This window comes from Calliphora vicina, chromosome 5, assembly GCF_958450345.1.
Source record: "Calliphora vicina chromosome 5, idCalVici1.1, whole genome shotgun sequence".
NCBI lineage: Eukaryota > Metazoa > Arthropoda > Insecta > Diptera > Calliphoridae > Calliphora > Calliphora vicina.
In genome coordinates this window covers 67,371,409-67,397,909 of record NC_088784.1, presented here as the reverse complement: position 1 = coordinate 67,397,909, position 26,501 = coordinate 67,371,409, and the positions used below count along the sequence as shown (strand labels likewise).

At 32.3% G+C, this 26,501-nt stretch overlaps 2 protein-coding genes across 2 annotated transcripts; one reads left to right on the top strand and one right to left on the bottom strand.

Annotated features, from left to right (window-relative positions):
• Window positions 1-1,176: 1,176 nt before the first annotated feature.
• On the bottom strand, window positions 1,177-26,269 carry rig (rigor mortis). The gene is made up of 9 exons (XM_065511246.1): window positions 24,570-26,269; window positions 24,164-24,500; window positions 23,935-24,103; window positions 21,072-21,228; window positions 5,869-6,707; window positions 4,991-5,153; window positions 1,778-1,928; window positions 1,456-1,713; window positions 1,177-1,377 (listed from the first exon to the last, which is right to left on the bottom strand). Exons 1-9 carry the CDS (start codon window positions 26,119-26,121, stop codon window positions 1,260-1,262), a joined length of 3,744 nt encoding a protein of 1,247 aa, XP_065367318.1. The 5' UTR covers window positions 26,122-26,269; the 3' UTR covers window positions 1,177-1,259.
• LOC135960054 (cilia- and flagella-associated protein 206) lies at window positions 11,445-21,078 on the top strand. Its single transcript, XM_065511247.1, has 5 exons — window positions 11,445-12,192; window positions 12,399-12,579; window positions 12,648-12,997; window positions 20,246-20,494; window positions 20,553-21,078. Exons 1-5 carry the CDS (start codon window positions 11,503-11,505, stop codon window positions 21,045-21,047), a joined length of 1,965 nt encoding a protein of 654 aa, XP_065367319.1. The 5' UTR covers window positions 11,445-11,502; the 3' UTR covers window positions 21,048-21,078.
• Window positions 26,270-26,501: the final 232 nt, after the last annotated feature.

Sequence of the window (26,501 nt, the reverse complement as noted above, 5' to 3'; positions counted from 1 at the left end):
ATCAAGAAAAAGAGCTCGATCTGTGATCACTCATATTTCTGAAAAAATCGATTTTTTTATATAAAAACTCAAAATATCTAAATTTGCTAATAACTTGTCCAATAAGCGTTTAATCAAGAAAAAGGGCTCGATGTTACATATTCTGTTGTTGCAAGACTTAGGTTTTTTGACAACAGACTTAGGGTCTTTGTCTCTCAGTAACGCTTCTATGTGTATTTTATTCTATGACTATAAGATTCGTTGTACATCAAACATAATCCAAACCTATATAAATAAAAATTATCATTCAACAATACGTTTTTTTTTTCTTTTTAACTATTTTTACCCATTTTAAACTGCTTCTCTCAAATTCACAAATCGAACACAAGCATTTTTTTTAATTTGGACAGGACAACGTCTGTCGGGTCAGCTAGTTTTTAATATTTTTGGTAAACAAAATATAAAATTTTTGTTTGGAAAATTACTATAGCCTTATATACATCGTGGATTTTTTAATTTTTTTTGGTAAAATTTGTTTCTCCCGATTTTTACCCATTGTAGGTCTAAATTACAATATCCTTATATACATCGTTGCAATGGACTTTGCAACGACGTATTAGTAAACCAGGTATAGTTCAAAAATAGGCCAAAAATCGAGGTTGCCCCGGTTTTTTCCTTATGTTTTAGCCATTTGTGGACCGATTTTCTCGATTTTAAATAGCAACCGAGCCGGAAGAATTCCCGATATATTGATGTATCAATAATATTTGTAAGTTATTTGCGGGCTACGGTAAGTTGATTTCAACATGTAGACGGACATGGCTATATCGACTTCGATATCTATAACGATCCAGAATATATGTATATAATTTGTGGGGTCTCAAATGAAAAATGTAGAATGTACCCATGTTGTATCACAGTAGCACCACTTATCGTATTGGTCTTATTATTATTTCATTAGTTTATGCAATATTACCGCAAAACACATCATCTCATTACCTTTTTAATGTGTCGTTAAATTTTACCAAATGAAAATCGAAATTTTGAAAAATTAAATTAAACTTTATTTGATCCATTATAATTCATTTTGTAGAAAACGATAGAAATTAAAAATATCAATAAAAAGTTAACATAAAAAGAAAATATAATTATGAATATAATGATTTAATGAAAAATTTGTTAACAATTCAATTCAACTTGTTTTTTTTTTGTATGGAATACTGGTTATAATTTGTTCAAAACACTAAAACTATTTTTATTGTTTAAAAAAAAATGCATTTTTATACTTGAATGTCCGATGATTTCAAGAGACGAATAACGCGCTCAATTTCGGGAGCGGTATTACGTATTTTAGCTAAACATTCATATGCACGATTATTTTGTTTCGTCAACAAACACCTGTTGAGACAAATGAAAGAGAAAATTATTAAAGCAAAATGTAAATGAAATATTGTGGGCATTCGATCAATAACTTACAATAATGCTGCACCCGTTAGATTTCCATTAGCATATAAATGTGTTATCCATTGTTCGCTTATTGTGTTGTTAAGAGGATCTTCGCTTTGTAAATAAATACGTGCAATAAGTAAGGCCTCCTTGAACAGTTTCTGTTCCATTAACATTTCTATGGCATCTTGCTGTTGGTGTATAGCCAGCATATACGCAGCAGCTTGTAAGGCATAACCCTGTTCAATTAGTTGTTCTGCATAGGCTTGACAACATTTTTGCCAAAAACTTTAAAGATATTTTAACAATTATTGGCCATTTTCAAATGATATTGTGGATAAAGTATACAAACCTATAGGAAATACTGGGCGCCAAGGAAACATGCCATTCACACAGTTGTTTAGTCTGTACACATCGGAGTATTTCATCTTTAAGATTGCCATTCAATTGAGGCATAAACAAGCTAGAGATTCCTTTAATTTCACTATGTTGATGATTTTTTACTGCAATACAAGATAACAATTGTTGAAAACATATAGCTAACGCCGGAGAGTAATACATAGAGACGTAAGATAATTGTTAAAATCCTAAGTCTGTTGTAAGTCATTTAGTAAATATTGCTGTGTGTCTATGTTGTGTATAAATTTATCTTTTACTATTTAGAACACAGAATGAAGCCTAGGATATATGAATATGCCGACAATTTTACTCAAACTTATTTTAGTTATGGCCGGCCTGATATCTGGACACCTGAAAAGGTGCTCGGGTCTCACCAGTCAACCCGACTGGTCCCTCAGCTTCTTAGCGAGTTGGTGTAGTTCGCAACCCTAGCACTACATCCCCAATTATAAAATATTGTCCGAAATCCAATCCATGGACACAACAGTCCACGTCCAATCCAATGGACTTGGACTGTTGGAGGGAGAACTTGTCCGTTGATAGAAAACCTGGTTCAGGTAGAAAAAATGGTCCACATTATGTTTCTAAAGCAAATAAATAGAAAGCATTTTCAAAAGAACTCCCACCACTTCCGGTAGGAAAGCAGTCCGGTTAGCTCAGTAGTCGGACTATTTGTTATGAAAAGTTAAAGCCAATGCTGGTTTAAAAACATTCAACGTCAAAACGTTCCTGACAGGAACTCTGCTAAAAATTTAGAGGCCAAAGACAGAGCACGGAAATTGAAATTGAAATTTTATACAAAAAATATACCTGCTGATATACGGATGACGAAACGTACGTATGCTTCGCAGCTTCGGGGTCAATATTTGTCTGTTGCTGGTGCTCATGGTAATGTTGCAGAAAAGTTTAGGACCCAAAAGGACAACATTTTTCCAAGAAGTTCATGGTATGGCAAGCAATATGCAGTTGCGGCAAAAGAAGCCAAACATTTGTTACAAATGGCTCAAGGAATGTTAGCAGAAAAGGATGCTTCCATTCATAAGACTACTTAATGTGTCCACTTATTTTTGGCTTGATTTGGCATCCTGTCACTATGGTAAGATAGGTCTTGAGTGGTAAAAGAACAATAATGTGGTATTTGTACAAGGAGAGGCAAATCCTCTAAACTGCCTGGAGCTAAGGCCAGTAGAGAGATATTGGGCTCTTGTTAAAAGAGAATTGAAGAGCATAAAAAAGGTGTCCAAAAGTGTGGTAGATTTTAAACGGAGATGGTCAACCTGTTCCAACAAAGTGACAGAAAGCACTATAAAAACCATAATGGAGGGTTTCCGAAAAAGGTTCAAAATTTCACCACTAGTGATTAGAACTATAAAAATATTTTTTTTTTGTAAATTGTAATAATAAATTCAATCAAATAAAAGAAAAATCAAAACTGTAAGTTTAGTGTTTTCATTTTTATTAACATTTGACGATCCATTACAACAACAATATTACCAACTCCAACGGCGGACATACTGTCCCATACAATCATTGAACCATGTTTAACCTTTGGTTTTTTCTTACATTTAGGGCTTGATTCGGCTTCCTTCAAACCATACGTCGCACAGTGGCGCCCGTAGAACAATTGAGCTTGCAAAAATCAAAAATTCCATGTGCCCCGAAAAAAAAGAATAAACCTATTTTACAGCAAATTGTCCAACGATTTCAAATATGCTACTCATAATACAATCAGATTTTAGGTTCAGAAGATATAGCCATAGAGAAACATAGAGCGGAAACTAGAAAAAACCTCAAACAAATAAATTACTCAAAATAATCACACATAAGAGTGTTGTTTTTGTTTTCACATAGTTTTTTCTACTAATACATTCTCACCACTTAGGTTTCTGACAACTGAGTTAGGTCTTTGACAGGAGAGTTTCCGTTCTATGTCTATTCTCGATGGATATAGCACTTCAAAGTTGACTGATTTTCAGTTTAAAAAAAAACAGACCATTTTTAGGTAATTTGGTCCGCTTTCAGATACAATATGTCAAAAACTATGTAGCGGATCGTCATTATTTTTGATTCTATTAATAGATCTATTTATTATAAACAAAAATTGTACTGTTTGCTTTGTATTTGTCCTGGTAAATCGATATTTACCAACTATCCATTTTTTCAATGTTTCTCAACTTTGATGGAAAATAAACAAAAAACTATCAATTTCTAATTTGCCATATTTTCAAAATAAGTTCTTTGATTATTCCTTTACCTAATGAAAAATTTCCAGCTGCCGTCCTTGCCCCATTTTTCGCTAGAGGTAAAATTTAGAAAAAAGTCATGGTTCCAAACAATATTTACCAACTAGAAATTTTTCCAATATTTCTCAACTTTGATGGAAAATAAAAAAAAACTATCAATTTCTATATTTGCCATATTTTAAAATAAGTTCTTTGATTATTCCTTTACCTAATGCACAAAATTCCAGCTGCCGGTTCTTGCCCAATTTTTTGCTAGAGGTAAAATTTTGAAAAAAGACATTGTTCCAAAATTGATTAACCGTGAAAATCCAACCAAAAAAATTTTTTTACAAAAAAAAAAATTTTTAACTTTTCTGGAATAATTTTAAATCATAAAAGCCTTTAAAAAGAAACATAAAAATTTTAAAAAATATTTTATTTTACTTCCTATAAAATTGATTTTTCCACAAATTTCAACTTTGTTAACCCATAAGTAGGCACCTGAAAGGCGTAGAAGCACATTCAAACATTCATTTCATATGCTGATCAATTATCTATCATATTCCTTTTAAATTTTTTGATTATCTCATTTGGTTCCAAAGTTCCATAGGGTAACATAGAGACGAGACGTAATTTCATAATTTAGAATAGCGGTAACGGTATTTACTATTATATCGGTAACGGTAGCGAATAGCGGTACCGGCTGTAGAGCTGAAAGGGTATTTTAGAATAACGTTAGCCAACCTTACTTTCTATACATTACTGAGAACCTGATGATTTTAGTTAGGCGATTTCGTCAATTTAAATTTTTTTTACAAATTATAATTATTAGGGTTATGCGATTAATCTAACATACTGATTAATCAATAATTCGATTAATTAAACATTTCTATTATTCGATTAAACGCACGTCCCAAATTATATTATATATTTTTATAACTTACATTCATCTGCCAGTACTTCTTTCGCTTCAGATTTTGTACCAAATAATTTGGCACTCAGCGACTTATTTCCACACGGTTTCGGAGTGCTCAATATGGAAAACATTAAATCCAAGGCATCTTTATTAATTTCTTTTGTCGTAAGATACAATAAAGTTAGAGGATTCTAAAGTATAAGGAGAAAGAATGACAAGTTAGTTTACTATATTCGGCTGTGCCGAATATTCAAAAGTCCATGACATTTTGTTTCATTCAAAAAGTTTTTGGATAAACATTTTTATTTATCAACACACTTTGTCCAACGTTTCTCCACTTGATATTCACCCAGATAAATCCATTGTTTTTACTGAAGTTTGATTACGAAACGGCGAAAAAACTCAAAAACCTATTTTGCGTAAAGCTTTAATTAGCACAGGAAATTCACCTTTTCCATTTTCTCCCCAAGTCACGCGATAGTCTGATATTAATGACTGTCAAACACAAACGAAATGCCGCAGCATGTTCAAATTTTGACAGGAGTTAACAGGAGAAGTATTGCCATTTCAGTTAAAATGGACCGATTTTAAATAAAGCCCTTACCAGATATGCACGTAATTTACATGAAAGATTCTGAAAGTTAATTTCAACAGAAACACGGACAAATAGACATCATTAAATCAACTACCCAAAAATTGAGCCACAAATTAATATTGTACAACCCTTAAAAAGGCAAAATGGACAAAAAACGGCATAATTTTTACAGAAAAATAAAATGCCATTAATAGATTGATGTATTTGATTTTTAAAAGAGAAGTTTTAGGTAGTATTCAGTTGAAAAATTCGCAAAAACGCTTGTTTTTTATGAAACCCAATCCAATTCAACTATATTCCCTGAAACATACCTTCATATAAACAGATGTATTATTAATCGATCCTTCTGTCTTTTGTAAATGCAGCTTCTCCAACATGGTTGATACCTCTTCACTGGTCGTCACACCATTCTCTACTTTACCATCCGCCGCAACATTATTTTCGACCACCTCTGCTACATTATTTTCCGGCGTTTTGGCCAGACGACGGTTGAGTTTTTTATCCACTGACTGTGATTTGGCCTCGTTACGTGTTAGAGCTTTTGTGGCCCACTGCACGGTATCCAATGTTCGAGCGCTTGCACGTTTCGATTTGCCCGAAGTGCTTTCGGTTCTTTCCACCCGCATATCGATAAATTCCAATGCAGCACTTTTGCCAGAGCATAGAATAATCTCCTCATCGGTTGGCATGAAGAGGCCACATGACATTGGACAATGATAGATTTTAACAAACAGTTCCGGATTTGTTTCATTCGATATATCCCAAACGCGCACTGCACCATCAAAGCCACATGTTAGAAAATAGTTTTCATTACGATTACTCCATTTAGCGCAGCCATTGGCCGCCTTCGGTGCATTTATTTCAATTTTACGTTTTATTTGTAAGTCAGCTGTTTCATGGTTAAATTCCAAAATGTGTATGTTGTTGGCATTAGCCACAACAGCTAATTTATTTGTTGCTATGGGACTCCAAGATATGTCGCTAATATAGCGAGGTGCCAATTCCATAGAAATTTTGTGTTCATATTGAAAATATGTGCTACCTGTGCGAATAAACATCTTCAACTGGCCATTTTGAGTGCCAACAAAAAGATATTTGCTGCGTAGTGAAATACATGCAACACTATCAATTTCAGGAATAACATAAGGATCTGGAATTAAATTGGAAAAATAATTAGATTTACAAAATAAAATTCTTGTGAGCTATGTATAATCAAATCCAGAAACACATAGGGTGAATTCCAAAATGTATGTATGCAATGCAACCTTAAAAAGTCGAGCGATTCTTAACGCAACCGTGCAAACTTTGATAATGTTTCATATCGCAAAATGTATGAAAAAGTAAAAACAGGCATGCTTTGTCTTGATAAAGATATGACTGCATTGCATACATACATTTTGGAATTCACCCATACATACATATTTTAGAGACAATTTTTATTTATTAGCGATTTATACATGAAGTTGGATACAAATATTTCTCAATGTCCTGGAAAGATAATTTATGGAAAGTTTTAAGCCTAAAAATTTCGTTTCAGATCGAGGAGAATCAGAATGAGGATCGATGAAGATCAGAATGAGGATGATCAAACTGCTACCGTGCACTACCTAACGCTAAGCCAAATTCCACATAGACCGAGATCCATTGCGATTATTCCGGCAGAACTACGTAACACTGAGGAGATCCTGACGTACATTCTGTGTGAAAATTATGGCGTACCGACAAATAACTGGCAAGAGGCAAAGGTTCTCGTAGTTGCGAATAGGAAGGTGTTCGTGGTCCCGATAAAAAATCAGAACTTCAAGTGATAAACTGGAATCTCCGCAGGTATGGATATGCTCAGACGATGTCAATAACACCGATAATGGAAAGGAGACATAATGAAACTTCGGTATGGTGGGAGATCTATTCAGGCATCTGGGTGAAGTGGAGGACGAAGACGCGCTTCCTGATTTCTATCCAGGGGATATCTAATATCACCCAGACCATGGGAAAGGATATCCAAATGCACATTCACCAATCTAAAGCAGCATTCGCATTCCCTTTTTTGGTCAATCATGTTTGTCTTTTTTTGGCATCATAATCGTTATCTTCATCATCAAAAAAAAGCCATGAAAAACAGAAATCGTGCCTTTTTGTTCGCCGTCACAATTTGCCAGTACAAAAAAAAAACACGGCTTTCAGTCATAATATAAATGTCCCCTATCAACTGTCAGAGTTCGGAAGTCCCGGTTATCCACTTTTTAGCTAATACCGAAAGTGTTTTTTAGAAAGTACAGTTTTGACTCAGTATACTAAGTCGGTGGAGTACTAACAGTGGACTGAACTTGTGTTATTCACAAGAAAGTACAAGACTCTCTCTACACCAATTAAATGGTATTGAACTAACACTATCGGATAGCGCAAAATACTTGGGTGTTATTCTTAATAGTAAACTATCCTTGAAACCCAATACCCTAGCAAGGAAATCCAAAGCCTTGACGGCAATGTATGTCTGCAGGAAGGTCATAGGTACGTATAGGTGTATTAGACCACAATATGTTAATTGGCTACTTGATACGGTCACCAAGACGATATTATTCTATGAAGTGTCTGTATCGTGGAAAGCACTACACCAGGCTAAATGTGATCGATGCATGGAAACATGTACGGTCACACCAGTATAATCGGAAGTATACGGAATCTTCCACATAATATTGATTATTGCTCTTTTAGGCCCTTCCTATCGAGAAACTTCGGTTTCTCAATTCCAAACAACATGGAATCATTGGAGGGGCCTTCACACGTTACAACGAGTCTCTCAGTCTATACGGACGGTTCTAGGAAGGGAGATCGGTTTTTTTCCGAATTCCAAATGAATGTAGGCTATTAAAAGAGCGTCTAACTGGCTCAGTTATAACAAGATATAAGGCAGGGATATTCGTATATATACCGATAGTAAAGGTGCAATAAAATCTCTGACAGATGTGTATACAACATCGAATATAGTCCAGGAATGTCGGGCATCCTTAAATAGGATGGCGTGACATTCAATAGTCGTACTCATGTGGGTTCGTGGACTCGGAGATTCTTTGGGCAACTGTGTTGATGACGATCTGGCGAAAAACAACGCCATAATGCCTGACTGAGACCTAGACTTCCTATGTGGAATTTAGTTATCTAATTGCAAGCAGAATATTAGTAATTTTTACTATGAGCTCGCTCAGACAAGATTGGGAGGTGAATCCTCCTGTACGATTACTTGAATGATTTGGCTCCGACTAAACCGAGGGCGGACAACATATCTTCTTGGCCTGACACGCTCACAATTAAGCAATTTACACAGAAAGAAAAAAAACACTTCTAAATTTAAGTTTATTTTACTCAAATTTATCAGAATTGTACTTAAAAATTTAAGTACGATTCATACTTAGAACAAGTATAAACGGGATTGATTAAAAAAATCAAGCGGAAATTTTCTTAAAACAAAAACTAAATTCTTGAATTAAGTAAGAAAATCTTGTTTTAAGTACAAGTGAGAAGTTAAATGAAGTAGTTAATTCTTAAACTTCAAATTAAGAGTAAGATAACTTGAAATAAGAAAAAAATTCTTATATTGATCCATAATAGAAAAAGAGCGGTATAAAATTTACTCTTTGAGCTGTTCTCAAAGTAATTTTCTACTTGCGCTGTCGGATAGTTACATGAATAAACAAGCAATTTGCATCAGTCTGTTTTGTGCGTTCCGTATTGTTCTCGGTCTTTTGTGTTTTTTTGTGTTGTGTGAAAAAAAATATGAGTGAGGCTTCTCAGGCAACATACAACAGCTTGCAATATATGAAAGGTGAAACATTAAGGAAGCAATACCTCCTCTTGGTCTTCGAATCGAATTTAGGAAGAAGCTTTTAAGTTGAAAAATTCAGGTAAGCATTTAATAATACTGATGTTTGCAAATATAATTTAACAAATCTTAATCTTATTCTATAGTTTGGCATCGATGACGACACAATTTCTGTCCAATCCAAAGTTGACAACTGGCTAATTGAAAAGGATGACTTCCGTGGCAAACGAGTTTTAAGTAAGGTATTACTATAGTTAAATTGTATATTTCTTTTTTTATCTCATATTGCAACTATCTATATATGTATATAAAATACATAAAATGTTTCTACCTATGTCCGTTATAGACTCTGAGACCATCCAACCGATTAGCTATAAACTGGTATTATTGTAAAGGAAATTTTCTGAATATGGTTTTAGACACCTAAAATACTAAATTAGGTCCATTCGTAAATAAGATTTTTTAATTTTCTCATACAAACATTTTTCATCGAATATACATGTTCCCGATTTCAATGAAATTTTCAGAGAATCATCACAATAGCCTAGCGGGTAACACTATAAGGTCAGACGGAGGGGTGTGGTAAAATCAAATTTTTTCATTATACCGCTAATGCGGTATATATGTATATAAAAAACGGCTGGACCGAATTTGATGAAATTTTCCCGGAATCTTCAGAATTGCCCAGCGGCTAACACTGTATAATCAGATTTTTAATATTCGGTCAGTGGGCGGAGAGGCGTGTAGAAATCAAAATTTTACATTTCATAAAAATGGATGTGTGTATGTATGTTCCATATGGACTCAAAAATGGCTGGACCGATTTTGATGAAATTTTCACGGAATCTTCAGAAAAGCCTCTTGTGTAACAGTGTAAAGTTAGATTTTTGATATTCGGTATGTGATAAACAATTTTTTTTGCTCTTGCGTATTAGGTGCATGAATAAGAAATTTCCATACTAAATTATTGAATTCATTGGAACCAGCGGAAAAGCCACTACATGTGTTAACATTGAAGGTTGGATCACCGACTTTATCCGACACTGTATATTAAAATCGAGATCGAGATGCAATATAAAACATGTTTTCTAAGGGCCAGCAACGCGGACCGGGTTCAGCTAGTTATTAAATATTAAATTTTTAAAACAAAACAAAATAAAATTTATTAAAAATAAAAAATGTGTTTTTCTTAAATCAATCTTAGTTTGGCTTACATCAAGTACGAATTCGTGCTTAAATCTAGTTGAGAATTCTTGAAACAAGCTCATTTTGGGATTAATTCAATTCGAACATTCTTAAATCCGATTTTTGGATTATATCAAGTATGAATTCGTGCTTAAATCAAGTTAAGAATTTTTGAAACAACCTCATTTTAAGATTAATTCAATCTCGGCCATACTTAGGGAGAGCTAAAATTTAGATTTTTGGGCATGATAAATCCGTACTTGAATCAAGTAATTTGTACTCGGTTTAAGAAAATCCGTACTTACCCTACTATTGACACCGCTCCGGATTGATTTAAGTATGGATTACTACATTTTTTTATGAGTGTAGTGGTGGTGATAACCGGACATTGCACTTTAGACAATCATGCGATGAGACTTGGACTGTCATTTAATGACTTATGTAGAAGTTGTCAAAATGAAGAGGATGATGAGACCATAGTCTTTCTCAGACAATGGACATGAAGCTATAATGTATCAAAGCCTCAAGCCAGACACGGGAATCTCCTCAATTCTACTGGCCCTTCCGACTACCCTCCTCTTCATTTATCCTACTTCTTATTCTATCTGATTTTCCCCTTCTCTTTTCATCTCTATCTGGCCCAATTCTATTTTCAGGTTACACAAAGGAACCTAATGCTTGGGCCAAAGTGAGCTGCTCTCTTTCCAGTTTCTACCTTGCGACTGCCTGTCAATCTAACCAAACAACGTTCATATTTTCTTCTGCACATTTATACATGGGAAATTGTAATATACAATTCATTTTCTATGGTAACAAGTGTTGCAACACTTTTTATTCAACAATTTATTTAATCAATAAATGTCTCAAAAGCAAACATGAAATTAAAAATATTTGTTCTATTGTTTTAAAAAATTAAGCTTAACAAGAAGCTTTTGTCATCATGCATCCATTTATAATTATCAACGATTTTATACCCCATACCTTGGAGGAATACTCTAAAAATGGATTTTCAAATTTTAAGCAAAATTTTGGCCAATACTTACAGCAGCTTATAATAAATGATTCTCAATATATACAATGGAAAAATGGAAAACATAATCCCAGAGCATACAACTTGGAGCAATATATGAAAAATGTTTTAAAGAAAAGACAACCAAGTACAACAAATGAAAACGGACTTTTAATAACAATTGATGAATTAGTTCCCTTTTTCATTGAGGAATGTTTGCAGAACTTTCTACCTGTAAATCCCTGTTTTGCCAATTATTATCTACATTTACTAATACGTGACAGTCAAGATGGCTTCCAATTGAACGAGCACTCCCATAGTCTAAGTATATGCGAAGTAGAGAATTTTTTAGAGCGAGCTTTGGCAAAATATAAAAATCCATTGGATGCTACCATGTGTAACATGAAAATATCGCATTTTTGTAGGAATACTCAAGAATTATGTTTGGATTTTGTTAAAGAAAAATACGAATTGAATTTTAATGACAAGTTAAAACAACTAATAAATAGTATTTTACAATATCCAGAGACTAGTACTGACAAGCAATTAGAGGAAATGTTTGTCAAAATGCAAGTGTTCATTATAACGAATTATCATATCGGTTGTCCTAAAAACAGTGTAGTAAGTAGCAAGGAAATTAGTAAAACTTAAAATTGTATTATATTCAGCCTTATCATGTAAGGCGTAGTCGTTTTACGACAACGACAGTTTCGTACTAGATTAATGAAACAGGTTGAATAATTTCTTTAATCTAGTACGAAACTGTCGTTGTCGTAAAACGACTACGCCTTACATGATAAGGCTGATTTATTTTTATTTTTTCACAGATTTTGAAACAATGTCGCCAAAGTTTAAATAGTGTATTGGGCAAAGGAGATATACAAAAATATGTCCTAAGGAAAAGATATCACCGTTTGGAATACCTACAAAAATTAGGAGCCACTGTAGCTGGTATTTTAATATTTAATAACCAAGGACCCCAAGGTGACAAGGGAAATATGCGCAATAGTATGTTTATGGTTTTTATGTGTTTCATTTCCAACCTAATTCAATTTAATTATGTATTTTTATTTAAGTATTTGCTGATTTAAACATGGCTAAATGTAATACCAAAGAATCCTTAGAAGAAGGCATTGAACGTGCTCTCTTTTTTAAACAGAGAGGAACTAAAGTCGTACAAGAACTAATTAAAATAAATGTCCAACTGAAAAATATCTCTTGTTTAAGGCCTCTGACTCAAGTGCGTGAAGTCAATAAATTTGTTGTCTTATTTGAGGTATACAGCAAAAATTTGGAAAAGGCAAAGGCAGCTTTTGAAAAAACTCTCTATTTAATAGAAATGGCTGAAAAAAAATTTGATTGTGTGGTGGAAAAAATCAATGATATCTTAAAATATCGTTCTGCCATCGAATCGGAGTTAATTTTTGTAAGTACGAATTTAAATAGTCCATTTTATTGTAACGAATAATTCCTGGGTCCATAAGGATTATATAAATATTATAGACCTTATTCGTAATCGATTTTTAAATTTAGTACAAGTTTATAAAATAAATTTTGTTTGGAAATTCAGCTTTAAAAACCTTGTATAAAATTAAAATTTGATTATGATTAATTCTTTTTATAGTGGGTCGCTCAAATTTTGCACCATTGCTTAACAAAAATTTATTTTAAAGTTAAGAAAAGCTGGAAATTTTATCCAGATATTCAAATCTATATTGAATATATTAAAAATAGAAAGCAGGTGCTATAAATGGAAAATTACACATTAAGAAATCGAACAAGAAATCGAAGGAAGTATGGTCGGTAAAGCCCGACCATATAATACCCCACACTAAGTAAAAGAGCAAAAACATTTTTCTTTTAAAATTTCAATAATTTATATTTTTGAGTGATTTTCGGAAGTGGGCCTTATATGGGGGCTATGACCAATTATGGACCGATCACCATGAAATTAAGTCATGTGATTTATGTCTATATTAAAGTTAAGTATGTTGAATTTTGTGTGTGTACCAACATTTTTAAGCACGTTAAAGTGATTTTCGGAAGCGGGTCTATATGGGAGCTATGACTAATTATGGACCGATCGTAACAAAATTTGGTCACATGAATTTTGTGTATATAAAACTTATTTGGAGCGGAATTTGTGGAGATACATATATAAATTAAACATTTATGACCGATAAAGTCCAATTTCGGGAGGACATTTGTATGGGGGCTAGGTGAAATAGTGGACCGATTTCAGCCAGTTTCAATAGGCTTGGTCCTTGAGCCGAAAAAATAATATGTACCAAATTTCATCCAAATATCTTCAAAATTCCGGCCTGTACTCTGCGCACAAGGTTTACATGGACAGCCAGCCAGCCGACCAGACGGACGGACGGACATCGTTTAATCGACCCAGAAAGTGATTCTAAGTCGATCGGTATACTTTAAGGTGGGTGTTAGACTAATATTTTTGGGCGTTACAAACATCTGCACAAATACTAGGGTATTCGAATTATTCGATTTTTCTCTTGTTCGAATAAAACGAATAATTCGAATAAGAGATTTTAACTTGTTCGAATAATTCGATCACACGTTTAAAATTAATCGAATTATTCGAATAATTTAAATTTTTTTAAAAAAGTAAAGAATGAAGTTTTGATGTTCGTTTTTTAATATTTTGTTGTTAAAGAAAAACAAAAAATAACGTTAAAGTTAAAAATTCAAGTATTGATAATGTTAAAAAACATTTGAAAACAAAGTCCATTATTAAATTTTCAACAGAAATATTCTGATTGGATTAACTCCCGAACAATCTACAAAACAATTGACCCTTCAGTTTCCGTTTTGGAGCTATGCTTTTTACAATATAAACGCATTAAGAATTTTGTATGTCGTTCATTAATTTGGGGTTTAAATTGAATAACTAATTCTTTAGTAAATTAATTATTCACTATTTCTAAATTATTTATAACAAATTGTATTATACCCTCAAGTTCTATCAACGTTGCCGAATTTTTGCTTAATAAAGTGGTCTTGGGGGATTGCACAATAAAGGAAATCTGTCCAAATTTTGATATCATTGTCAGTGAACGTGGCTAATTTGAAGTCAGTTGACGCATTTACAAATACAAAAAAAGTTTATTTTCATGTTAGACAAAGATGATCAACGCTGTACAAAATTATGTAGAAGACGAACTCCATGCTTTTCTTGCAACAAAATGTTAGTTTGCAATATTTTGTTTAACATTAGATTTATTAAATATTTTGCAACAATTACGTACGTGGTTAATAACATCACTTATATACATATATTTAACGATCATGGACTTCATCTATTTCAATGTAATCGTTATAAATGTCATCCTCCATATCACTATCGGTGACCGTTTCAAAATCACATTCAACTCCACTTTAATCTAAGTTAATATTTTGATTATTAATTGCGATTCTTCTAATATTTCGCCAGCTAAATAACAAATATTTTATTCCGTACCTTTTATTTTCATTGGTTCAAGTCCTAAGTTAAAAATTTTGAAATATTTGTTTCTAGAATTGTAACTTCTTGCAGTATTATTTATAGAAGGAGCTATCGGAACACTCATCTACAGTCCCTTTGTCTTTAGTTATTTGTCGAATTTCAGAAACAATACAATTTTTGTGAGTCATTATATCAAATTTTAAGCAATTTAATAAATTTAAATATATATGAACATTTATTCGTTTTATTCGATTATTCTACATAAAATTGTTCGAATTATTCGTTATTCGAAAATGGCCATTTTTAACTTGTTCGAATAATTATTCGTAAGAAATTATTCGATTAATCGAACGATCATTAGTCGAATGAATACCCTAACAAATACCCTCCCCACTATGGTGGTGTAGGGTATAAATATCGTTAGATCGTCAAAAGTGATCAATTTTTTTAAACAGAGAGGAAATAAACACATAATTAAATTTAGAAGTTAGCGATATGACTGTGAAGAGAAGACTTCTAAATGCAAAACAAATGGTACTAACAGGTCTAAATTATTTTATTTGGAAGTTCAGGCTTTAGACAATATTTTCGACGCCCTGCGTGAAAACATTTAAAATATTTAAACATTTTGTGGTGCTGCTATTATCATGTTCGCAACTGTAGGTAGACTTAAAATGATTTGTTATATAATTTTTGTGTATAACTGTAATTTTTATAAAACATTTTGTGAACAGTAGCTCGTTTCTGTATTTCTCGCATCGGAAAACTTATCTCATGAAGTGTGAAACAAGAAATTCCATCGTTTCTCGATGTGCGAGAAAAAAGTGTTTCTGTATTTGAATGCGAAAACAAACAACACAGATTCTGTTCTTACTGGAATATTTCCAGTAATAAAGTGCCAAATGCAAGACAAACGTCAACGAAAGAAAAATTATAATAAAACCAAAACAGTGAAAGGCTAAAAAAAATTAAAATGCCAAAATATAACAATTGTGTTTTATTGATTGTCATCATTTAAATATAAAACAAAAAGTATAGCGTGGCGCTTATAACTGCTGAATTTAAAAAAATAATTTTGAAACACATTTTTGTGTACTTACATGTGTATATATAATTATTTTATCCAAACTCTGTGCTACTTACATTTTCGGCTGATTTGGGTTCCATATTTATACATACGAAGTTAAAAATATCTTTATTTTTTAAAATTTAGTTTTTCTCACACCAATTTCAAATGAGGGGCTTAGAGCACAAGGGGTTCAAGTGCCTTTTTTTCTAAAATTGAGTTAACATATGGAGTTAGTAGATGAAGTTCAGAGAAGTTCATAGCACAAGAGTTGAATTTCGGATTCTCATCCGTTAGCGAGATATGGCGACCAAAGCTAGCACTTGTGATTAAAATACCTGTTTCGCTTGGAGCACAAGGGGTACATGTGCACTTAACCCCCTTGTGCTCTAAGCAAATATTAAAATTCATTTTTCACATGGCCTGAATGAGTAAATTCAGATAAGTGATCAGCTAAAATCTAGCGAGTAATTTCATCACTTGTTATCAAAGCACCTGTTCAAATACCTTAGTGCACTTTGTGGATTATTTGCCAAAAAAAAAGTAACATAAAATAATGGAATCGAGTATATTAACATGAAAGCTGGAAATGTTGGCCGAGCCGTGCAGTTACTATCACAACTTCCTCCAAAAAACAGCGTCAAACCCATAAAGTTCCAGAAATTCAAGAACCTACAGGATATTCTTTGCTATATGCCACCAATTTACCATGAATGGTTTAAAACACTTCCTCACGATAGAATGGAAGATATTCCGGAAAGAATCGAAAGTCAAAGTGAGGATGAAGATGAGCCTGATGATGTCATGGAACCTGATTATGACGACTTAAAAATGTAACAGAGAACCATAAAAGCGTTTCTTAATAAAATGTTATTTAATAATATTTAGTCTATTTGGTTTTCTTATAAGGTAATTTAGAAATTTAAAAAAAAAATTAAAGCACAAGGAGTATAAGTGCGACTTTCCTTACTTCAAAGGTAATTTTTGGGTATTTCTATATATAAAAGATGCTATTTTTTATCGTGTTAGATTAAAATATATCTCAGGATCTCTATTAATTAAAAATTAATATTCCAGGTAGCATCTAACATTTTTTATTGTAAATTAACTTTAACCTCTTTTTTCTCATTATTAAACACTAGTCACTTGAATCCCTTGTGCTCTAAGCCCCTCAAATGTGACTTGTTTTGACAGTTCTTGTGAAAAACTTTTCGCAAAATATTGTTACAGAAACACTTTTTCTCACATCCTTCCAATAATTGCTGGAAAATTATTTAAGTGACCGATAATTCTCGCAAACTCAAGATACAGAAACACTTGTGCGAGAAAAAACATATTTTGTTTCATTTTACTGTTTTTATTGCAATTCAATCGTTTCATGCGGAAAGTTTTTCTATTCGAGAAATACAGAAACGGGCTACAGTATTTTTAGTATAATGTATAACAGTTTTTTCTATGGAAAACATCATTTATAATAGTTTTTTGTGTTCTATAGACAGTTTTGAGTATAACTGTATTTTCTATAGGAAATTTTGTGTATATAGTTTTTACAAAAAAATCTTGCGTATAACAGTTTTTTCTATAAACAATTTTATGTATAACAGTTTTTTTCTGCAGTAAATGTTGTGTATAAAATAATTTTCTAATAAAAATAATGAAATTTAAATTTTAGTACTTTGAGGCTTTAAAAATAGTTATATTGCAAAGATTGAATTACACTACATTAATCAGGTGTGTCACAGACATCAAATTCGTATGAAAGTGAAATATTAAAAAATTAAATCGCTCCGAGATTTAATTTTCATTTATTTAAAATGTCCGATTTTTGTTTTCCCAGAAAAGCCTGTTCGAAATTTCGAATACTGCATAAAAGGGGGGTCAGACGGCATGTATTGCTTGTGTTTTGTGCCATGTATTGGGACATTTTTCCATATGTAAACATGTACATACCGTGTGATCCATATGAAACTTTGTGTATGTAAAATACATGTGTATTACTCGTGACATTTTTTGCAATTAGAGCATGTTCCATTTTCGTGTGTATAACAGTGTTGTATTTTGAAATACAACACTGTGTGAGTGCAAAATAAAAAAACAAAACAAAAAATAGTAAAGAAAAATCATAACAAAATAAATTTCATTGCATTAAATATGTATATGTATTGTGATTTTAAAATGTTTTAAATAAATATATTGTTAAAAACAACAAACATATAAACTAATAGAGGTTATGTCACATGCAATTACATATGTACGTTTGAACGTGGAAATTATGAATCGTATGAATTTTGCCATACACATGGAATTCCATATGTATCGAATACATGTCCCAATACACAAGCAATACATGCCGTCTGACCCCCCTATAAGCGCCAGTCTGCTTTGTATGCAAGTAGAACATTTGAATTTATTTGTTGTTTTATTGATTTATATTATTATTTTCCAATCAAATGGTACAAAAGTTATTAAATTTTGTGAAAAATTATATTTATTTAAATTTATTATTTGAGATAAATCGTGAAAGAAAAAGAAATCGCCGAAATAGAAGTTGCAAAAAATGTTTTTATTTAAGTTTTTCTTGAAACATTTTATGTGCAGATGAACATTGCATCAATCGCAAAACACTCCAATTGACAACGACGATGTTTTCCCTCTGGATTTCTGATTATAACGTGTTTTCCCTACATTTTTGGAAGGTTTGGTGGTCGATATTCCTTATTGTCGATATCATTATCATCGGTAGTTTCTTTCCTTTTCAACAAAACCGGCAACCTCGTTCAACGGATTTGGATCTTCGTTTAAGGCTATTTCACCATTAATCGGTTAACCGATTAATTATTTCAGAAGATCTCACTATAATCCTAAAAAAAACTCAAATGCGTATATAACCGATTATTAACCGAATAAATCTAAACCCCGATTATTTGCTCGGTTAACCGATTAAACCAGAAACCCGATTAATTGAAAACCCTAGACTTAACATTCATACCAAAATTCCATATTTTTCACTTATAAACATTTTTTTGAAACATTTTTATTGTTCGATAAATCGAACAGCGGCGCGAAATGGATTAAGGAAATATTTTTTATACATACTTTTAAGAGCGACAATAAATATTCCATCCATTACATATAGGTCTGTATAGTATAGTATAGTTTTTTTTGGCCAAAACCATATACTTTCTTTTTTACGTTGAAAATTAATTGAATACTAATAAGTGAGATGTTGAAATAAATTTTTGCACTTTTTAACCCTTTTGTGACCAATAACAATTTTGAAAAAAAAAAATTTAACTAAATAATTTATTATTAATGTAAATTTTGCATTAAACGGGCGAGTTATGGTAAAATAAATTTATTATAAGTTTATTAAATCTAAAGAAAAAAATCGTTTAAAAAGAAAAAAAATTAAATTATATTCTTTTTTTAAAAGATTATTTCAGAAGCTCTCACTATAATCCTAAAAAAACTCAAATGTGTATAATAAGGATCTCAAATACCATATTTGCTATTATTTTTTGGTTGAATTATGTTTTGTTTGTTTTTATGTTTTTGTACACAAAATTCGTGTTTGTATTTTCAATTTAAATTTAAAATAGACATTATTCGGTTAATCGAATAATTTTAAACCGATTAAACCAGAAACCCGATTAATTGAATACCCTAGACTTAACATTCATACCAAAATTCCACCTTTTTCACTTATAAACATTTTTTGGAAACATTTTTACTGTTCGAAAAATCGAACAGCGGAGCGAAATGGATTAAGGAAATATTTTTTATACATACTTTTAGGAGCGACAAATAAATATTCCAACCATTAGCTTAAACTAGTTTTTTTAACATGATGCCTTAAGGCATGTGACGTTTTTGTGTGCAGGACTAATTAGTGAATGCTAATGAAGTTAAACTAATTAAGTAAAACCATAGCGTTTCGAATTGGAAAACACGATTACTTTCAATTTCATACAAATTCTGTGACAGACCTGTATTTATAGAATAACTGTAATGGTATTTTAGAGGTAACGGTGTTGTTTTCTTGTTATAAATATAATATAAAATTATAAATAGTCTGCTTTCTTTTAGTGAGATGTCTAATTTTTTTCCTTTTATTTAAATATACTTTTAATTTTTATATAAAACAGCCACATTTTGTCTATCTCTCCGAAATATGGACATCATTGGTGTTGTATTTGAATCATTTAGTTGAAATAAATAAAATCAAAGATCAGTTAGATGACGTATTGGAGGAAAAACTGGAAAACAAATTCAATCTGCTGTTAGAGGAACTAGGCGATTCAAGCAAACATCTACAACATCCTTTAAATCACACATTTCACGAACTCTTGAAGTTAAATGTCGAACGTGAAAGTAAACTCAATATGTTAAATATAGTAAGAACTATATTCTGCTTATGTAATTCTAAAGATAATAGAAAATACTTTTTTGTAGAAACCATTTGTTAAGGATTATTGTGCTGTAACAATGGCTTTGACTGGTGGATTTTTGGCTCCCTCACAAGTGGAAAAGAAACTATGTGAAAATCTTGATTTCTCTTTCGGTTTTGCCAACATGGAATATGCCAAATTTGCCGAACATTACTTCAAGGATTTTATACAAGTTTTTCGCAACACAATTTTAACATGTAGCGATTTAATTTTACTGTTCCAGCTTGATGACGAAGTTATGCAACAAGATTTTGATTTAATTCACCAAACGAAGACTAAAACCAAAACATTAGAAACACAAACCGAAAACATTTTATCTAATGACCTCTTGCCAAAGAATCCCAATAACGTAAGCTGGAATGTTTGGGATTTTCATCGCGAAACCATAAATTTAGCCAATATTAGAAGAAGACAAACGCATTCGTCGCAATCAAAATTGTGTTATGGCATAAGAAATGCTCAAAATCAAACTGATATAAAATCCAATAAAGGATCGTAAATTACAGTATACTTTTAAACTTACCCTTTTTATTTGGATCATCTTCATAAACAGCTATACGTTCGTTACAGACCACATACAAGAATTTATCCTGCCAGCTTATGGAATATATTGGTTTGCCGCAAATTGAATTATAAGTAAATGGTTGTTTATTAGATGCTTCTATATTAATGATACCAATCTGTAATAAATAAAAGATATAAATTAATTAGCTGAATTAATGAAATGTTATGATTCATAGAGAAAGTAAACAAGTAAGAGATCTACATATTCGGCTGAGTCGAATCTTATGAAGAAACCTTTACCAAAGTATCATTTAAGATGTTTAAAAAAAGAAAAAAATGGTGAAAGAAAAAAATTAAAAAAAAAATTCGGGATGCAAATATATTTTCCGATTTGGACCCATGTTTGGTCTGAATTACTATGGCGATATACACATCTGCTCAAAATAATAGATACACCAAAATTTATTTTTTAAAAACGAAAAAAAATAATGGTATATTGTAAAATTATAAAAAAAATTCAGTCGATTTTTATTTATAGTTAAAAGGAGAGTAAAAAACAAAAACAAAATATTTCATAATTAATAATAAATATTATAAAGTAAATTAAATTTCTTAAATTTCGAAAAATTTGGTGCTCATAATAATAGATACATTTTTAAAAATTCTTATTAAACAAAAGCTAATAAATTTTATCTTAAAAAAATTAGTTTATTATTAAAGTAAAGCTAGTATCCAGTATATCCACCTTTGTTTTGTAAAACTTTCTCCACTCTTCTGGGCATACTGGATATCAAGTTCTGACACTTCTCCAATGGAATCTCGTACCATATTTTTTGCGTTTTCTCCCATAAATCGTCTTTATTTTTGAAAACTTCCTTCGAAAGCCTTATCTTTAATTCACTCCACAAGTTTTCTATTGGGTTTAAGAACCAGTTTTTAACTAATCTTGAACTATGTTTTGGGTCGTTGTCCTGCTGGAATGTCCATATTAATGGCATATTTTCCGATGCATATGGAAGCATTACGTTTTCCAATATGTCTCTATACCCACTAGCATTCATGGTATCTTCTATTCGGAATATCGGACCAACACCATTCCATGAAAAGCAACCCCAAACCATTATGTTTCCCCCGCCATGTTTTACCGTCTTTTTTGTAAATTTAACGTGGAATTCTTTTCCTTTTGGTCGGCGTACATTTCTTTGGCAGTCGTTTCCAAGCAAATTTATTTTTGTTTCGTCGCTCCATAAAATATTTCTCCATTTTTTTTCGCCTTCACACCCGGACCATTGTAAGTGCTCTTTAGCAAATTCTAATCTTGTCTTGATATTTTTTTGGCGCATTAGTGGCACTTTTCTGGCAATTCTTCCCGGCAATTTAGCTTGTAAAAGACGACGACGAACTGTTTGTGGACTGATTTCGTTACATAGCTCCGCAGAAATAGCTTTCGATGATATGAAAGGGTCTTTTTTAACCATAAGGACGATCCGCCTATCTGTTTCTGGACTGGTTTTCTTTGGTCTACCGCGAGTTTCTCTTTTTTGTTTTTTAGATAAAGCATTTTGGACAAAATGTAAAGATCTTCCTATGCTCTTTCCCGTAATGATTTTCCTTGATTTCTCATCGTTTGAACAATTTTTTTCTCATCTTCGGTACAATGATGATTTCGTCCCATTTTCTTCAAAAGAGTCCTATTTTTTATAAAATTGTTGCTAAAATTTAAATTATACTTACTGTTTCACGTAAATAGGAACAAAAAATTGCACAAAAAAAAAATTGTATATAAACAAATTACAAATTACTGATGTGTATCTATTTTTATGAGCAAATAATTTTTTGTAATTCAAATAAATTCGTTTTTAAAAATCAACATGAAAGCAAATAGTTGCCAGATTTTTGACTGACATGACATTGCCAGATAGAAATTTTAATAATATGATGTATTCTTAACGCTTGCGAGGAAATTTTCAATGTTACCGCCATTTAAATTTTCTCCAATTAGGTGTATCTATTATTTTGAGCAGATGTGTATACGACGATAAAAAAATGTTGTTACGTTTTAACCTTTTCAAAACGCTGGTTTATTTCCTTTAAATAAACCGGATACTTTTGATTGCAAATAAAAGCCGTTTAGTAGTTTAAAAATTGTAACAACTCTTTATTTATTTAAAATGTACAACAACCACAGATATAATAGCCACTCAATGTTTTTTATACAGGTTTATAAATTCTCAGAATTACAGACACAATTTATAATTTACACGAATTTACTTGAAAAACACAACACACTTTAAGGCACTTAGATGATGTTTATTCGAAAAGCGTCTCTGATAAACTCACTCACGACTGCAACCTCTGCCACTATTTATAACACTGCATTACTATCTAGAAAGCTCTTTAACTGTCAAAGTTCGAATATTCTAGATCATACGGCATCTGTGGTGTACTTTGTACAATGTTCTTTAACTGAATATTCGAATACAGCGTTGCCAACTTACGATCAAATCAACTGAAAGCTTTTATTTAACAATGCCCACAGATATGTTACAGTCTGCCATTACAGCACTGTTATTTGAAAGCATTATGCTACTTTTAAATCAGCCCTTAAATTATTGAATTCAATAACAAAGAATTCAAGTACAATTTCGTAACAATGTATAGATGAAAAAAAAAAGATAACAAATTAAGGATGTCGTTATTTACTTATATCTTAGCCATTTGTGGGCCGGTTTTCACTTGGGTATTCAGAAAGTTGATTTCAACAGACGGACTATATAGCCTTCGCTATATGTATATAACGATTCAGAATATATACACTTTATGTGACGCAAATGAAAAATGTAGAAAATACAAACGGAATGGCAAAATATAAAAATACTTACTCTTCCCTCCATTGTACCATAGGCTAACTTCTTGCAATCTGGACTCCATACCAAAGACATAACATTCGATTCAATGCGTTGTACAAAATTGTCAATATGCACTGAAGTTGGTGTCATTTTGGAGATGTCTATTATGCCAATTCGACGATCCGAAAAACCTAATGCAATTCTAAAATTAAATGTTATAGATGAAATTCAAACCAAAACATTAATATGTAGCTTTACTTACTTATTCATATCATCGGGACACTCTTGCATGGCACCAATGTTTGTGGAAACACAACTATATTTTAATTTTGTTTTATTTAGCTTGATGTCTTCCAGAGCAACTTCACGATAAGACGATATACACCAAACTAATTGTTGTTTGAGAGAACAGGCAAATGAGATCACAGAACGTTGAGACCAGCGACGTTTTGTTTCCTTAAACTTGTACGGCCTAAAGCCACACTTTTGAGACAGCTGATTATTCGTTAGTGGTTGCATACACCACATCTGCAATTCACCGGCTTTATTGTTGATTATTATTGAGGTAGATGAAATCCAAGAGGCTTGAATATGATTATCTAAAAATATAAAACAAAAATACTTAATGATATTCTAAAATATAGTTATATACTACAGGGTGTAAGTACTTTTGCCTCCATGAGATGATCGAACTTTATGAGAATCACAAGTGGCTCCAGTTGTAGCATTCCAAATATTAAATCCTCCATCAGCACTGGTGGATGCCAATAAAATGTCACCGACTTCATTAGCTTTAGGACATTTCAATTCCTCCTCTTTTTCCTTTTCGATAGTTGGTTCACTGATTATTTGTATATCGTCATCGTTTGAATGTATTTCCAAGGCTTCACTAGTTTTAGGTTGTTCATTGTCTTGAGACTGGCTGTTGTGTACGTCTGCTTGGCAAATTATGCTCTGTTGCTTGTTAATATACATACCGTCCACATCTACACTCTCTTCTGAGGAAGGTGTACGACATACTAAACGCACCAAACTACCATCTGATGATTCTTTATCGCTTGATAATTGTTTGTCTTTATCATCAGCCTCGTCATCACCATCACTGCCACACGACGATAAATCGTCTCGACTATTGGTCGCCTGTTTACACTCTTCCAAACTAATTGTGTGCTCGGGTGATGTTTGCGGTGGTTCATCTCTTAAGGCATTGATTTCTTCTTTGAGGCTCTGACAAGCCTCGGCAAAATCAAATTTCGCTGTTGTAGAGGACTCTTGGGGTTTTTCTATGCCCACAAAATCCGAAATAAATTCATTTTTCACTTTCACATCATGCGTAGAAGCACCAAATTCGTTTTCCAAATAGTCATAATCATAGATATCGAATATTTCGTCCGTGTCTATTGTGGCACCTGATCTACTTAATTTTCCTCCTTTAGATTGTTGCTTTTGTACGGCTTTAGGTTTTGCCGACTCCTGCGGCTTTTCATCAATAATTTCCGCCGATAAATCCACACGAGTCCAAGCCAATGATGTTATGAAAGTGTCATGACCTCTAAGGGTATATAATGTGGACATTTTCTGTAAATCACACAATAAGACCAGACCACGTTTTGTACCAATTGCAAAATGATTTTCATTATAGGGAGAACATTTCAGCGAAGTCATCTGATGATTTCTTGAGGATATAAACATGGGTCGACGATAAAATGAATTTGAGGCCACACAATACACTACAATATCTTGATTATCTACTGACAAAACATTTCTATTACACATGTAACTAATGAGCACTTCTCCGGCGTGCTGGGGTGAAGGACCATTGCCCTCCATATAACGCATATAAGCCAAGTGGGCTTTATGTCCCTGTATAGCACAACCTTTATTGAAATCCCATATTTGTACGGAATTGTCTTGTAACAAGGCCGCAAATAACTTTGCCGGCTCTTTTTCTTTGCCAACTGCAACAGCATTTTTATCCAAATCCTCATTGGAACCAACATCCCCACTAACACTGTCCAATTGACCCCAGTGCGGATCAATATCTAAACTGAGTATGCCTTGGCGAGTGTGAAAGCATTGTATTATGGGTGTTTCATTGTCAGTCTCCACAGAACTAATAAAATTAATGCTGCGAGAACCTGCATACAGGAAACCACCATCCGGTGTACAAACACAACCATTGTTAAGATTCCATTGCGGAACCAAAGGTATTTTAACCATATTTAGTTTGATTTATTTATTAAGGAATACGTTTTAAACAAAATTTTATGAGGTTTATTTTGTGAAAATAACTAACAAAGTGATCCTCGTCCAATTTCCTTTTGCAATAAATCCTTCACGCGTTCTATTGTTTTAAATACCGTTGATTATTATTTTTGTTTTTGTTTTAGAGCGCTACCAGATCTCAACAATCGGCATGCCATTTTTAACCCCATAATGGGCAACACAAGCAAAATGGTGTATTTTTAGTTATGATTACAAACAAAGGCCCGAAAAAAATTGTAAAACTTTAAACTTGTCTCAAAAATATGAAAAAAACCCCGGATTACTTGTAATATAAATTTGTTATTGACCAAAAATGGCTACATTCTTTACTTATG

Excerpts from the sequence above, each read along its gene's own strand:
- LOC135960054 (XM_065511247.1), top strand. The coding sequence starts at position 11,503 with ATGCATCCATTTATAATTATCAACGATTTTATACCCCATACCTTGGAG. Across the intron at positions 12,580-12,647 it reads CAAGGGAAATATGCGCAATA|TATTTGCTGATTTAAACATG; the intron begins GTATGTTTATGG and ends TTTTTATTTAAG. Across the intron at positions 20,495-20,552 it reads AACTCAATATGTTAAATATA|AAACCATTTGTTAAGGATTA; the intron begins GTAAGAACTATA and ends ACTTTTTTGTAG.
- rig (XM_065511246.1), bottom strand. The coding sequence starts at position 26,121 with ATGGTTAAAATACCTTTGGTTCCGCAATGGAATCTTAACAATGGTTGT. Across the intron at positions 6,708-21,071 it reads AGATGATCCAAATAAAAAGG|ATCCTTATGTTATTCCTGAA; the intron begins GTAAGTTTAAAA and ends ATTTAATTCCAG. Across the intron at positions 5,154-5,868 it reads ATACATCTGTTTATATGAAG|AATCCTCTAACTTTATTGTA; the intron begins GTATGTTTCAGG and ends CTTATACTTTAG.